Source organism: Pleurodeles waltl, chromosome 9 (assembly GCF_031143425.1).
Source record: "Pleurodeles waltl isolate 20211129_DDA chromosome 9, aPleWal1.hap1.20221129, whole genome shotgun sequence".
Taxonomy (NCBI): Eukaryota; Metazoa; Chordata; class Amphibia; order Caudata; family Salamandridae; genus Pleurodeles; species Pleurodeles waltl.
In genome coordinates, this window is record NC_090448.1 from 881,029,109 (window position 1) to 881,045,106 (window position 15,998).

Sequence of the window (15,998 nt, forward strand, 5' to 3'; positions counted from 1 at the left end):
TAGACAAAGCTAGCTGCTGATTCCTTACCTTAGAAATAGATACCAAAGCAACACCATCCCCGGAAGTGGGTCTTTGAACCAATTTTAAACAATGAAATTCTGCAGGACCGAAAGGGCAAAATGCATTTCACAACAGACCTGACTGTCCAGACAGTAATGTTAGGGAAACGTCTGTAGGGAATCCCTGGCCGCAAGGCAGATATCCAGGACCGGAATTCCCCATTCTAATGCAGTGATCACAGATCTGGCTCCGGTAGAATGAGCACACAAGCCCTCAGAAAGTTGCTTCTTGACCAATGCGTAGCAGATTTTAATGAAGATCACGACTGACTCTACTAAATGTCATTGACTAGAACAAGCAGGTCAAGAAAAAGAGAAAAGAGACCGGGTACTCTCAGGAATTTAGGTGCGTGAGGACATACGCCACACTATAAGAACTGCGTGAAGGACCACAGGCAAATAAAGTCATAAACTCATCGAAAAGCATGTAATAGCGTTAATAATGGCGGTGGGACAAACAATGTGTTGAAAGACAACATACAATACGCACATAAAAACATCTTGCTCCCAAGGTGGGCCTGAACCCATGTTCGTCCAGTTCATGGGGGCCCAAAATCAACAAGCAACGCCACTGAGCTAAAGCTCATTTCCATAAACAGCCATTATTTCAGCCAAACCTGCTCTGTGAAAGTACATATAGAGCATGGAACCCAAGAACCCATCTGTGATGGAGAAAGCATCAACAATGCATAATAGAAATATTGCAATGACAACAGCCACTAAAGTTATAGAAACAACACTTGACCTAAGAACACACTGCCAGAGATAATGTTAACACCTGTGGAACCATCTATAATGTATAGTGCAATTAGGAGGAAAAGAAAAATGATTGCCTATGTAACGACCAGCCATAGACAGAAGCTGTCACAACAATGATGTCATAAATATACAAGAGGAGTGACCTGAGTAATCAGCAAGGTATTACGAATATAACAGGATGGGAAGTGTGAAAGGCATCACACACCCTAGAAAAGTAAGGGCTGCCGAAGCCTTTAAACCAATGCCAAGAGTCTGAGTAGTCCACAATCAGGTCGCTGAAATCAAAAGCAAAAAAGAAGACAGCGGTGTGAAAAACCTGGCTGAAGTAAAGGACCAATGGTAAAATACATAGCCCCAAGGGACAAAACCAAACAAAGTGGACCTGCAGAAGAGCACCAATAGCTGATTATAAGAAATAACATTCCTACGGGAAATAGACGATATTAAAGTAACTGTAAGGTACAAGACAGAGTACACCCACTGCCTTCATTATACTAACATACATGGGTATCTTCCAAAGGAAGTAAGGTACACAGCAGGAGGAAAATATTCCCTTATGAAGTAAGGGACCCGAACAAGAACGCATAAGTATTGTACCCACCCCCTGAGGGCTAGAAATTTTATGACACCTTGTTGAATGCAGTGAAATGAGCCGAACCAGGGAGACTGTGTCTGAAGGGAGAAACCAATCCCTATTACGAACTAGTCCCAAGAAAGACGGAACCAAAATGTTAAAGGAACACGCGTAAACTACCAGATATCCACCGTAAGATAAAAGACGGCCATCAACACTGAAGACGACTATATGGCATCACCTAAAGAATAAATATGTAGCCATCTTGAGGCCCTGGGTGGTGTGTGACCTCTTACATCAGAGGTGCCTGTAGCAGCAAAGGTAGAGGACCTTGCCTCTAAGCAATAAGCAAGTATAACAAATTTCCTTGCGCCGAAGAGTCAGTGTAAGGACAACACCACTGGCAGCACACGAGAAGCGTGCCGGGAGCATGATCTGCACAGACCAGGAATGTGGGCAAGATGCCACAAATAAAGAAGACCAGCAGGGAGCAAGGATGAATGAAAAATCTGATTGTATAGAGAACACAAGAAGGAATTTGAACCCATGTACCACGGTGCGGAGACATCAGAGGCATGATCCTGTGTTGCTGAGGCACAGCTAGAGTAGCTAACCGAAGAAGTGCAAGAACGCACAGATGTGGAATGGCCGTACCCTTGCCCCACTGCTCCACATTGGAAAGTAAAGAGTCTCTCATGGGAAGAAGCACAACACTATAAAGGACAAGCATAAGTAATGCTCCAAGATTTAAGCAATAAGAAAGAAGAGATTTACCAAAAATGGACACTTGTTCAAGCAGTGAGCCATGCACAAAAGCTTCCAAGAAGTTATAATTAGAAGCTCTCTATAAGGATTACCCAAAGTAACACAAATATATATAGTAACGCCTATAAGGCATACAGAAGATGCTCTACACAGAACATACTATACTGGCACCTATCTCTTGGACATGTAAACTGTCTTTAGAGAAAATGGAAAAAACCCTATTTCAACAGGTGCTAAATCCACTTAGGGCCACAAAGAATATACCTCCCAAATAGCAACAATGAAAAGCGGTCCTTGATAGCCTTAATAAATAATAGTAATACTTGCATAAGGTAGGAACACCGCACAGGATGCCATGAGAAGAGGGATGGTTCAAACTGAAGCAAAACAAGGAAGCCGAAACTTGGACTCAACAGGAAGTAAAGGACTCCACTCTGGAATTAGTCCATCTGTAAGTATAGGAATAGACAACTTAAGAGTCTTTTCCACCCCTGCTGTCTCTAAAGCGCTGCAATGAAGAATCAGCATGTGTGCCGAACAGGCGGGCAACATCAAAGGACAGGTCTTTGAGGGTGGATTGGACACCCTCTGAAAAGCCAGAGTGGTGTAGCCAGGCATGACTGTGCGGCACTACATGGCTCGGCCTACTGAGTCTGTGGTATCCATACCACATTTTATTGCAAACTAGCTGCCTCTTGCCCATCCTGGAGTGTCTGGGTGAGTTTGCTCCGGGTTTCCTCCAGAAGTGAAGGCAGCAGGTGTGCCACCAAATCCCACAATGCATGGGAAAAGAGGCCCAGAATACAAGTACTGTTTATCAACGTCAGGGCTGAGCTGGCTGAGAAGGAAATGTTTCATCCACAAGTTTACAGCCATCTGGATTCCTGTCTGAAGGCACGTTAGGGAGGACGCTGGGGTCAGAAGAGGCTGTAGCGGCCTGCACCACAAAACTCCTCGGAGTTGGGTGCCAGAAAAGACAAGCCAGTCCCTGGGGGTGGGCCAGTGTCTGTGGGCTCTGGACCTGTCTACAGGCACCCTCCGTAGTAGCGGGCTTAGCCCAGGCCCCTAATAAAAGATCATATAGTACATCACTATCTGTAAGCACAGGCTCTATTCCTGTTTGGTAGTGAAGTACTGTTATCAAGGGATCAATGGTCACCTCCACAAATGGGAGCTGAAAATTTAGGACCGCAGCAGCCCTCTTCAGCACCTCGGCAAAGGAGGAGCTCAACCCTGTAGCAAAGCTTGGGGAGAGGGGAAAGAGGGTAGGGGGTGGAGCCGGCGAGGACTCTAGGCCACTATTCTCACCTAGCTCCGTCAGCCAACTAACCTCTAGAGAAAGCTGGACAATCTTGTCCATGGGGTTTCTAAACCAAAACTCCTCTTCTTCACCTGCAAAAGCCTATTCCTCCTGCAGGAAAAACACCAAGGGACTGCTTAGAAGGAGGAGGGAAGGTATCCAAGCTGGATGGCACCACTGGCACCACACCCCATACTGTCCAGAGTCGGTGTGTCGTCAAAGAGAGTGATCGGCTTGGCATTGACCAGCATTGCTGACGTCAGATGATCAAACTCCAGCGTCGCAGGTGGGAACAGCAAAAGGCTGTGCACCAGAGCCGGTACGGATCTGAGTATGCATCTATAGGGCTAATCTGAAGCAGAGGGTGAAGCCGCCAGCAAAAAAAAAAATTTAAAGAAAGGCCAAAAACAACCTGAAGAACTGCTCCAGATCTCCGCTTTTATCGTGGAAAAGAAGTAACTAATGTCAGCGCGTTGGAGAGGGGATTATATGGACTCTGTGGACATCACATCCTGTGGATGACATTGTTACAGAGTCACACAGTGCCCTCTTCTGACGTGCAGCGGTACTGCTGGAAAGATTCTTCCAGATCCAGTCTGGTGCCGGGGAGAATTTTAAAGTAAGGAATCTGCAGCCAGATATCTCTTTCAGATCAGAGTTTCAAAAACTGTATACAAACATTTAAACAGTTACACCTGAACTCCCACAGCAGCTCAGCGGTAAGGCAATCATCACAATAATGACTAGTTCTGCAATGGGGTTAACACATAATAAATAGTCTTTAAGTTTTGTTTCAATTTACAAATACTACCTTGATTTTGCTGATGCTAGACAGCGATGTTTTGGTGGCCCTTTAGTTGATCAACCAAGAGTTTCTTTTCACAACTTTCATGCCAGAAGTGCAGAGCCACTAAGAACACTTACCACTGGTGTGGAAAACTTGGCCTTTGAAAGGAAGAACAGCCTTGACCCTAGGAATTTTGTTCGGAGAGTGGGGAGGATTCTTGAGTGGGTAAGGAAACACAGGCTAGATAGAGTTTCTACCAGATAAGGTGTTACCGAAGATAAGTAACTTGTTCATATGACAGACATTTCTAGCTGAAGATTCCTTACCTTAGAATAGATACCCAAACAAAATCTCTCTGGAGGTGGGTCTGCAAAACCGTTTCACACTAAAGGGTCCTGCCGGACCAAACAAGGAAAGTGCAAGTCCCCATGGACCTGACCGCCACACAGTAGTCCTTGGTGAACATGTGCAAAGAAGCACGCATTGCTGGCCTGGCTGATGTCAAGTAGTGGAACTCCGCGTGCTAACGCAGTGATCACAGCATTAGCTCTGGTGGAATGAGCAAGCAAACCCTCTGGGGTTGCTTCTTGGCCACTGCATAGCAGATTTTAATGAAGAGCACAATCCATTGGAAAATGGTCAATTTCTGCAGCTTCTTAGCTATGACATACCCCACGAAGAGTTGTGCGTCCACCTGGAACTCTTTTGAGGTGGCCAAGGTAGAACGACAATGCTCTTTTTGAGTCCAGTCTGTGGAGGTGCTCCTCTTCCTTAGAGGGATATGCGGAGTATAAAAAGTAGACAGGGTGATGGACTGGCCTAGATGAAAGGGAGTGACAACTTTCAACAGAAAGGAAGCTTGAGTGCTAAGAACCAGCTTGTCTGGGAAGATGTTTAAGTATGGAGGCTTAGCTGACAAAGCTCGGCACTCCCTGACCTTCCAGGCAGATGTTATTGCCAGTAGGAAGTCCATCTTGATCGCAGAGACCAGAAAGGTGAATACTAGACTGAGGTCCCGCTGAGGCATAATGTAGGGTAAAGTGGAAACATAAGGTGAAGTCCTTTCAAAAACCTATTCACAACTGGGGATATGAACCTGGATGGCTGATCTAGCAACCACAGAAAGGCTGAGATGGCAGAAACCTAGCCCTTTAGGGTGCCCAAAGTACAGTCCTGCCTGCAGGGCAAGAGAAAGAATAAATAGAAGGGCCTGCAAAAGGGAAGCAGAAAGGGGGTCAACTTGCTTTTCTGCACACCATGCCCCCATGCCATAAACGTGCCCCAGCATGGGCACATACCTTATTGTTGCAAGAACACCTGCCTGTCAAGATAACATTGCAGACTTCGGGCGGAACGTCACAAATTGCTAACTGTTGCCGCCAAGTCTCCAGACATAAATGCGGAGCACTGACAGGTTCAGGTGGGGAACGGTTCCCTGCTGCTGCAACAGGAAAGCCTCCCGAAGAGACAGTCTGATTAGAGGACTGATGATCATTGCTCAACAGCTCAGGACACCACACTCTCCGAGCTCAGTGCAGAGCCACAGGATGTTTTGGGCCCAATCGTTCCTGAGCTTCTTGAGAACTCTGGGCAGGGGTGGTATGGGCGGAAAGGCATCCCGGAGGCCTGAGCTCCACTCAAGACAAAGAGCATCTCAGAGCGAGAACCAGCTTGGAACCTCTAGCACGTGACACCCATACAGGCAGCGCGCATGTAACTTCTGGCATGGATGACGCCATCTATTCTTTTACAAACGTGACAGACACCCAGTCCGCTGCATTACATAGAATACAATGGAATTTGTAATACAGCTGGCATTACTTTTGCGATGGAGAAATCCCTTCTGCCAAGGTCGTTATCAGGCCCTATGTAGCCACTCTTCCTCCTCGGTGGGACAAGAGTGAAGAGAAATGAATAAGGATGAAAGGGCCATGGACTGCCACATGTGAACAGCAGATACCACTTTTGGAAGAAACTATAAACAATTTAGCTAGGACGAATACCTGTAAATGGAGGTCAAACTAAAAGTGCCTAAAGTTTTCTGACCCGATGAGTTGAAGTCAAAGCCATCAAGGAGAGTTATTAGAGTACGTAGCTGAGCTTGGTAACTATGCAGTGGGTCAAATGAGGATGCAATGCCATTAGAAAAGACAATACAAAAATGAGATCCCATTGAAGAAAAATGCACTGGGAGGAAACAAGTCAAGTGAACTTTTCAGCAAAGGCACTGCCAGCAGCAACTCAAACAAGGGAGTTGGGGAGAGAAACAAATACAGATGGAGCAGCAAAATTACCTTCTGCAGAAGAAACTGCTAAGCCCTACTGGGGAAGAGAGTACGCATATTTTTACTTGCTGTACATAACAAACTAGTTTCAGCATCCCACATGATTTTGTAGCGACAAAGATTACATCTGCAACTTCAGGTGGCAAGGAAAAGGATCCCAACTGGCACTTCTCTGCCTTCATGCATGCCACCATACTGTTTAGGTATCAAAGAGGAGGGAGTAACAATTCTCCTAGGAGAAAAGTCTAAATAATGAGTGGGGTGTTTCAGATCCTCCCCACTCAATCTGGGTGATCAGAATGAGCAGTGCTTGATCTTCCTCAACCTTCTGCAGGACCTTCAACAGAAGTGGAATAGTTGGTAATACCTATAGCAGGCCCTGTGACCAGCTCTTCCTGAAACCCAGCAAACCATTCAGAGGGAAGTGCATGTCACAAAACTGAGGACACTTCCTGTTCCAGGCCATGATGAAGGGATACATAGATGGATACTCCAGTTTGGAGAAGATCATATCTGTCTCTTCCGGATGAAGCTCTCTTGGGTGGTCCTTCAAGGAGCAGGGGGCACAGAGCATCCACTTTCACTTTGAGGGAGCCAGAAAACTATGGAGCCACTGGAGAAATTACATTGTTGAGCCCACTGCCACAGGTAAGTATCCCACCCAAGCGATGGTCCATGACTCATCTGTGCCCTGTATATTGATGTAGTAGACAGCAGTTACGTAGTCAGACAGGATCTGAATAACAGAATACCTTCATTGCAAGATTGGTTCCTCTTGTCTTCCTTGAGAAATACTTTCTTCATTCACTACAGTGGTACTAAAAGCAGCAGGAGCTTTAACGTTGTTTTCGCCTGTGCAGAGGTGAACTACAATAGTGTGACATTCTGAAACCTTCTTTTATAGGTGCTTGGCACAAAATGTACATTGTATTTTTTCCACGCCTGCTCTTCACTTCTCCACCATCATACTCACTGGATCAATTATAGACTATTCCAATAATGTGTCATGGGATTACTGCTCCATCCCAGAAATCATATGAGATAGGTCTCTACTTATCACTTGTCCACAGGTAATCAAATTTGATTCTTTCTTTTCTACTCTTTATACTTCCCCAGATTGCATCCTATCTCGATACTCCCCAAACAACAAAATGCCATGAAATCCTGATTTATAGCTGGGGATTAGTCTCCCTCCAACCTTTTTATTCACTATTCTCCTTACACTTCTCGCTCTGCCTGATCTTAGTTCCTCTGAATGTACCCTACTCCTCACATGCTTGCTAAACTTACTCATCACTATTCTTCTTTAAGTCCCCCCCCTCCTTAGAAATCAAAGTGTCCTGGATAATCATTCTTACAATACCTAACCTTTTTCTAACCTATCTACTCATCCCATTCGCATTATTCACAATTTCCTGTTCTGTGCAATCTCTCTTTGTAACATCATAATATTTAATTCAGTGCTTAATTTGTAAATAAAAACGTGACGGTGCCCAAAGCCCTCCTCTTAAATATGTGGCTGCTGTATTAAATGTGCGAGCGCGCAATACTGAGGCAACGTAATCCTAAAGCCATCTCGGGCCTCCCCAATCCATTTAAAGCCACTTCCTGCCCCTTCAGCTCACTCTTGCTTTTTTCTGCTTCCTCCCATTGTTACGCTTTTTGGCTTTTCGTTTTTCTCTTCCTCTGTCTTTCGCATGTGTCTCTTTTGATCGCAGTAAATGCTTGAGGCAGGAAAATAAGCGCCGGCCATCAAAAATAAGTGCTGGTGCTCTGCACCAGAAACAAGCAGCTCAAATTAAGCACTGATCTAATCCTCGTCCATCATATTTACTTAGCCCATTTTTTCAACTTGCATGAACTCACTACAGTGATTACACCTAACTTCTATCACCTTAATTCATCACATGAAACTGAGGAAATACTGAGTTTCCTCAGAGCACAAGATTACCCCAATAACCAATAAACTAATAAATTTACAACAATAATTAATAACCACTTGTTACCTACTAACTCTGGTTATGGAGTAGTGTCCTACCGACCATAAAGAGCTCCAAAAGCCTGGTCCACAAGTGCTGGAACAATTTTCAGAATGGGGGTGCTGCCATCAATGTTACATCACTAAAGTCACAGGGATTGTGAAAAATCCATGTGTCACAGAAAGAACAAGCACTTTTGCATTATAAGTTTTTTGCACTGATTTCAGCCATCCCCAGTTTATTCCTCAAACCCCTTTTAAAATCACTGGGTTTTTATAGATGCAGAGAGACTTTGTTTTATCTGCAACTATTAAATACTCCAGACACTTGCTTTAGGGTGTGCTCTTTTCTTAAAGCGGCAGTCCGAGCCAGGAAAAGTATGGAGGGGTCATCGTCTTGGTTTGGTTATGCAGCATCTACTTATTATGCTTTTGCTTATGACATATTTTGCATTTTAACAACTGTTGTCTTAATACTGGTTTTATATTTTATTTTTACAGTTGCCTTTATAACATATTGGTAGGCGGTCTGATTGTTTGAGGAGCTGTTGTGCCAACCAATTCAAGCAGTACTATTGTTGTAGATTAATTCAGCTGTTTTAACTTGTGATATTTTTAAATGTAATAAATGCTTGTATTTTATTGAAATGTGTCTTGAACTGAACTGAAGAAGTGTAGCAAATGAGCCATACCTATTAAGCAGGTGAGTGACAAGAATGCAATATGTAGCTGGTGGAGTATTTTGGAGCACACTGTCCCAAATATATTACCAAAGTACAGTGTGGCAGCAGTCTGTCAATTAAAGACAGCACCTTTTCCATTGAAATGGCAGGTACATTTTCAGAGACATGTAATTTTACTGATAAAACTATACAGCTCACAAATAATAATGCCTGGGTACCTGGTTTCAGCAAATATTCTTTGAATATCACCTAGTACGGTGTCTTTATTTGTTTTGATCCTACTAAAATCTTTGTTTCCATCACAGTTTAGAATTAAAGACAAAATGCATCATTTGTGCTTTTGTAACTGCTGCTACATTTTCAAATATTTGTACAGTTTGTTTACAGGTATTTAAATGTTGTTGTGTTAGCAAAAAAACTGACATCCTGCGGCCTCTCTTCTCATACTCCTTGTGCCCCAGTAAGACTGTCATATAGTTCACTTCACAAAATTCCCTCACTTTGCAGTCAAAGAAAGAAAAGTAAGCTCTACTCTCATGTTGAAAAATATAAGAAGTAATTGGTTAGAAGACACTGGCTGACATTTGATCTTGGCCTTTCAGACCAAATGCCACAAGATAAAAACAAAGTTTAAAGACACTGTTAGTTTTCATTTACTTCCTGAACTCCAGCATGGCTATCTGGGGGGTGCTGAAGCACAACCCACCATCCCCTGCCAATGGCCTTGCTAGGGTTAATAAGCCTTCTATAAATGCAATGTAAGTACAATTCAATACAACTCTGTAGCAACATTCAAAATGGCCACCTAATATTTTAATAACATCAATAAAATACTTAATACATAACAATCTCTCAGTATAGATCTGGTGATTATAACTTGGCTAGGAAAATAACAATGCAGTTTCTTACACTGTTGAAAAACGATGGATTTGTTGGCCTCTGTGGTGTGCTGGGAACACTCTTCGAGCCAGATCCTCCCCCGACAAGCCATCCAGTAACCCATCTTGTGACACCACGTTGGTCCTCTGTCAAAAGCTGAAAAATGTGTTTTTTAAAATGAAGACTTTGATTACGCAATTGTTAAATCAAAAGTACAATAAAAACACCGGCAGATCTGTGTGATTGATTACCTGCTCAATATCATCCTTTTCAATCCCCAAAATGCTGCCCATCAACCGCAAAACCTCGTGCCGTTTATTTTTTGGTGTATGAAAATGGCCAATGAAAAGATTCCTCATCAGAACCCTGGAGCAAACAAGGAAAAAATAAATGAGTCTGACAACAGAATGATTTTAACATAAGGTCAGAATTCATCTTGTCATACTTTCCTGATTATTATTGTGGCTCTTGATAATATTAAAGTAAAGATGCATTAATAACAGAGAGACTAATACAACAGAGAGTCAAATACAGGGAAATTGTTAAATGCCACCAGTTCTGTAACTCAATTTCAATACAGAACTGTGCTACAATACAGGTTTGGTTCTTAATAGAAAACCCTAGGATCAATCGGGAATGCACTCCAAAATACAGCCTTGAAGCAGACAGCACTGTATGCAGATTTTGTTGGTACATAATTTTAAATATTTATCAGGGACGATGCGAGGTCTGTTCATCATATGCAGTCTTAAAACTTAATTTCGAGTGGTGGTATACCCCAGAAAGGTACATTCAGGGACGATACCACATAGGGCCATTACCAGTAGCCCGGGGTCCCCAGTCCAGCTATTACTGGGCCTGGAGACACCGGGTACGGTTTCAACAAGTGCTGTGCCAGCAAAAGCATCGCCCGGCCCACGTCCAACCTCTGCGGCGCCTCAAGGGAGCATACAACCCTAACACAAGCTTATGCCTCCATGGCCTGGCCCGGCCCCCACTCCGTTCCTCTTTATCTTCCCCCAAAACCCACCAGTCCATTTGCTAACATTTTCCACCTGCTCTGAACAGGTGGAAAACGTCAGCAGATTTGTCCACAAAATCAGGGGAAAAACCAACGTAAAAGGAGCCCGGTTTCCCTGACCCAAATTTCGATTTCAGGGAGAAATCTTATAACTGTTTGATTTTTGTGATACCAACCGGAATTGGACATTCTGGCCCTAGTATCACTGCACCAAATCCGGTAAACTGGTATCGTGGGACCTAGTATTGCATCTTTTTTAGATGCTGGAAATACATTTATTTACATCTGTATGAACCGGTGTGTGTGCCGTGACAAAAGTGTTGTGACTGTCCCAGTGCACACTGAAGCACAAGGAAGTATAAACAAGCATAGACGGGTTTGCTTAGTTCATAGTATATAATGTTAGTTAGTGGTGTGTGTGTGTTTTCTACCATAATATCACAGCTTATCAGCAGTGATAGTAACTCCAATTGATTACTGTGCTGATTCAGTTGGAGTTACTATCACCCACCTCCGTGGTACTCATTTTATCAACTTCAGAAGGATGAAAGCTGCGTTAGCTACAAGACTTCGAGTTTCTTACGGATTTCCACAGGAAAAAAACACACTAGTCCACTGATGCTTTAGAATGGCTACCTATGTCGGACGTGTTTCAGCTGTTCAGTTAACGGAGTTGGTTAAGCCACCCTGTGCAGAGATCTGTGGGTACCCAGGAGTCCTGTGCATCGAATGTTATGAGGAGATTAATTTTGTAAGGAGACAAAGGGTGTGTTTTTACATATAGAGGAATTGCAGATGGAGAGGGCTACTCTCACATGCAAATCTACTCTTTTATTTACCTTAAAAAATGATGGTCTGAGTAGAAACTGGAAGCATTAAACCTGTGAATGGCAATGCACACACACACCTAATTTACATACAACACAGAACTATTTCATTAAGATTTGAATGTGTCAGCTGCACATAACGAACTATTAAGCATCCACATTTGCCCTACACGAACTGGAAGCAGTAAGGTGTGACCTTAAGCAGACCTTGCAGCAGACATTGTAACATCATGAGCCACGTTACAGTGATAGTAACTTGTGATAATACGCAGGTTACACATTGCTCTGCAGTGGGCAAATGATTTCCTTAGTTCAAGATTACACATCAGAAATTTCCAGGAGCATGTTTCACCCAAACGTCTACAACTGGTGCTTAAACTCTCTTACATCTTCTTAGTGGTATTTGGAAATGACTGCATATAGGGGAAAATGTATACTGATTACAGCTGCATCAACAGTCTTCCTACCTTAATAGGATTAGAATATTTAACTTTCCGGTTATACTGACAACTCTGCAGCAGATGCAATAACTCTCCAACCCTTTTGGGGCCTGTGATCAGAAGGTGGTACACTGGTTACTGTGGCAGAATGTCCAGGACTTTCGTAATGCTCGGAAGTACCCTGTAACTGGCAGGTTTTATAGTTCTTTGCAACATACGTTGAGCACACGGTGCTGTATATTAATCGTATACCAATGAAAAATTAAAGAACGATAATGTGAAATTCACATGTATTGCCTAGAAAAATGGGTGACTCTGGAAAAATTAGATTTGCGATTAGGTGTTAGGATTGTACCCGAATCTTTGCGACTAGTAGAAATCGTGAGTGTTGCGGGTATGGGAGGAACGGAATTAGTTTCTTAAAAAACGCGTTAAGTATGCATCATGGTTGTTGCCAAGGATAGAATGATCTGGAGTGGATTAAATACTGTAGGCTGGGAGTAGTAGTAGTAGAAATCTGTATGGAAATAGTCCTGGACAGCAATGCATCTCACCTGCCGGTTTGTGTGGGTTCTTGCCTGTTCTAGAAGGTTTGCCTTTTTACAAGAAGAGAGTTTGAATAGCGGTTTTAAAATCCTCACTTTAGTCCCAGCAAGAAAAGGGCTGACCTCAAGAGAAAACAAAGGGGATCCATCAAAAGGGAGCCCACTAACAACTGCTAGATGCCAGGGAGGATTCTTGGCACCATCACCCAAAGCTAGCAATACAGACATACCCACTGATCTTTGATGTTGTTTGCACTAGGGCTTTTTGTATGATACTAATTCATGTTACATGCAATACAAGCCTAATTCCATGTAAACATGACTGTTTAAATATTAGAGAATATATGTGTAGGCACTGCAGGAGTGGATTAACTGAATAGCAATGTTAACAAACGTGTGCTTGTATGTTTCCAGTTTAGATACTCAATGTTTCCTGACAAACAAAGAAGACAAAGAATGAAGCCTTTCCACCTCTCTCATGCAGGTATTGGAACCACAGCTGAAAGAAAAGTTAACCTTGTAGAGATTGGTTTTAGAAGGAAGGAGGAAGAAGTGGCATTAGTTTCCATGGCTTCCGTATGCTTCTGCAAAGGGGCACTGTTAACATATTTTTAATCGTGCATGAGCGAACCCTCCTTCTTCCATAAGACAACATTAGTAAAAAGGCATACCAGGTACTGGTGCCGGGTATGGGTCTGGAAACGCGGGCCAGTTGCTGAGGAGAGGAGTGAAAGAGCTGGATTTCAACTGCTGACCCAATAACAGCATTAGGTATGAGGGAAACTATATGCAGCTTAGTAAAGTATCAGCCATACAAGCTGGACTCAAACCATTTTAGGTACATTCAGTAAGGAACAGTTAATAGGTAAGGAATGTATGTTGCAATAGAATTGGAGCCCTTTTAACCTTCACTATAATTTACAAATGTCATAAACTGTTTAAATAATCATAATTCTGACACAGATAATATATACAAGTCTACAAAATAAATAAACATATAATTCTAAAATACCGACCAGTGTAAGCATTGCTACAAGGCAGGGCACAATATTATTACCACCGGCAGATAAAATATTCTCTACAGGACCGTCTGTCTCCTATCACTGCCTGTCTAACACATCATAACATGCTAGAGGAGGAGCGAGAGAGGCCTGTTAGTTTTGATTTTCTATGAAAAATGTACATTTAATTTTGATGCTAATGGGAACTACCTAGTTCATCCCAAAATACTGGGGTGAACAAACAATGTGCTGCATAAAAAGTAATAATAACTACTCAAGACATGCTAAGCATGTCACAATACACTGCAGCAACTGTCAAACATGCATTCTTAGTCAAAGGTTAGCATTTATTGCAACCTTGACAACTCCGGCCCATATTGGCTGGATGTAGTTTGTAAATATCAGGTAAAAGTCTACAGTTTCTAGGAACAAACCTTTAAGGGAGTAATTATCTAAGATGAAACCTTTTGGCCATACTGTTGGCAAGAGAAACAGTAATGACTTTTATCCACCTAGCCTCTTACAGTTCCTTCTGAAGTGCACCGAGGGTGAAAACAGCAGAAATCACCAACAGAAAAAAAACAGATCTAAGGCATTTCTGTGGATCTCAGAAACCTGAAGGGGCCTATAACTAATGTTACTGGCCTCACCAGACTTTTTGAGGCCACTCCTAATGGGACCCAAGACTACTGTTAGCCAGAAAATATTCCAAGTCAACAGAGCACCCAGGAGAAAAACGGTTGCCACATTGTCGTTGTCAATGGGCGAAAAGAACAAGTTACTTACCTTCGGGAGAGCTCTTTCTGATAGAGTATCTAACAGCAGATTCCTCACCTTCTGAACATTCCACATGTGTCGGACTGGATCCAGAATACCTTCAGGAGTATATCTGCTTGCAAGTAGGGGGTGACCTGTGGCTCCGAACTGGCACTGTTTCGCTCCGTAAATGACATATGGAGCCTATATAAATGCCACTCCTGTGTGCTGACGTCAGTTGCTTTTGAGACTGCCTGCGCCTCCAGGCGTACAGCTTAAAAAGCAAATTGGTGTGACCAGTGTGCAGGTTTGTTTCTAGACTTGGGATGTTATTAATGGATAAAGGCCAACCACAGAAAGTGGAGTATAAAAGTGTCATTAAGGAATCTGTAGCTAGATAGAGTCTATACCAGAGGAATATTATTGAAGGTAAGTAACTTGTTCTTCTGATAAAGACTTCTAGTCCAGATTCTCCACCTTTTGAATAGATAGCAAAGCAGTAGCTATTTGGAGGTGTGTCTGTGGATAGACTTAAATCATAAAGTCCTGCAGGAAAAAGTGGGCAAAATGCCCTCTCAGCGAACCTGACTGTTCAGACATTAGTACCCACATAGCTGTTTGGCAGATATCCAGGACAAAAACTCAGTGTGTTAACGCAGTGGTAGTAGCTTTGGCCCTGGAAGAATGAGCACACAGTCTTTCCAGAGCCTGCTTCTTAGCCAATGTGTATCAGACCTTAATCCAGAGCACATTCCAGCAGGAGATTGTTCTCATTTGAGAGCTTTGCCTTTTTTCAATTCAGAGAACCCCACAAAGAGCTGATCATCCACCTGGTGCCGTTTAGTGCAATCTATGTAAAAGCTCACGTCTCTCTTGGGGTCTAAGCAATGGAGCCTCTCCTCTTACTTAAAGGGGTGTGTGGGTGTGGCACAGCACAGAATGCAAGCAAGGTGCTGTTTTGACTCACATGGAATGGCATCACAACTTAAAGAAAGCTGCCTGTGTCAGCTAAACCAGCTTGTCTGGAAAGAAGGCGTCATGCTGGGGGTGTGGGGGTTGACAAAGAGCCTGAAGCTCACACACACACAGAGGGTTGCTGTCTTGAGAGTGAGGAGCTACAAGGAACAGCTGTGAAGAAGCTCAAATGGAATCACATCATGGAGTGCATATCACATGTGTGACCAAGTTAATGTCCCACTGTGGCATGACAAGGGACAATGGAGGAAACAAATGTTTTAAAACTTTCACAAAGTGCATAATACCTGGAGACTTAAACAATGAGGGCTGATCCAGCAACCACAAGAAGGCTGAAAAAGTAGATAGGTATCCTTTAAATGT

The 15,998-nt window shown here is 43.1% G+C and overlaps 1 protein-coding gene across 1 annotated transcript in view; it reads right to left on the minus strand.

The window, feature by feature from the left end:
- The window catches only part of TRIP11 (thyroid hormone receptor interactor 11), a 354,044-nt gene that overhangs the window by 10,280 nt on the left and 327,766 nt on the right, over positions 1 to 15,998 (minus strand). The window contains exons 18-19 of the mRNA XM_069208196.1: positions 10,322 to 10,436; positions 10,101 to 10,226 (exon numbers count right to left, since the gene is read on the minus strand). Coding sequence (XP_069064297.1) covers positions 10,101 to 10,226; positions 10,322 to 10,436 — 241 coding nt within the window. The remainder of the gene's footprint in view (positions 1 to 10,100; positions 10,227 to 10,321; positions 10,437 to 15,998) is intronic.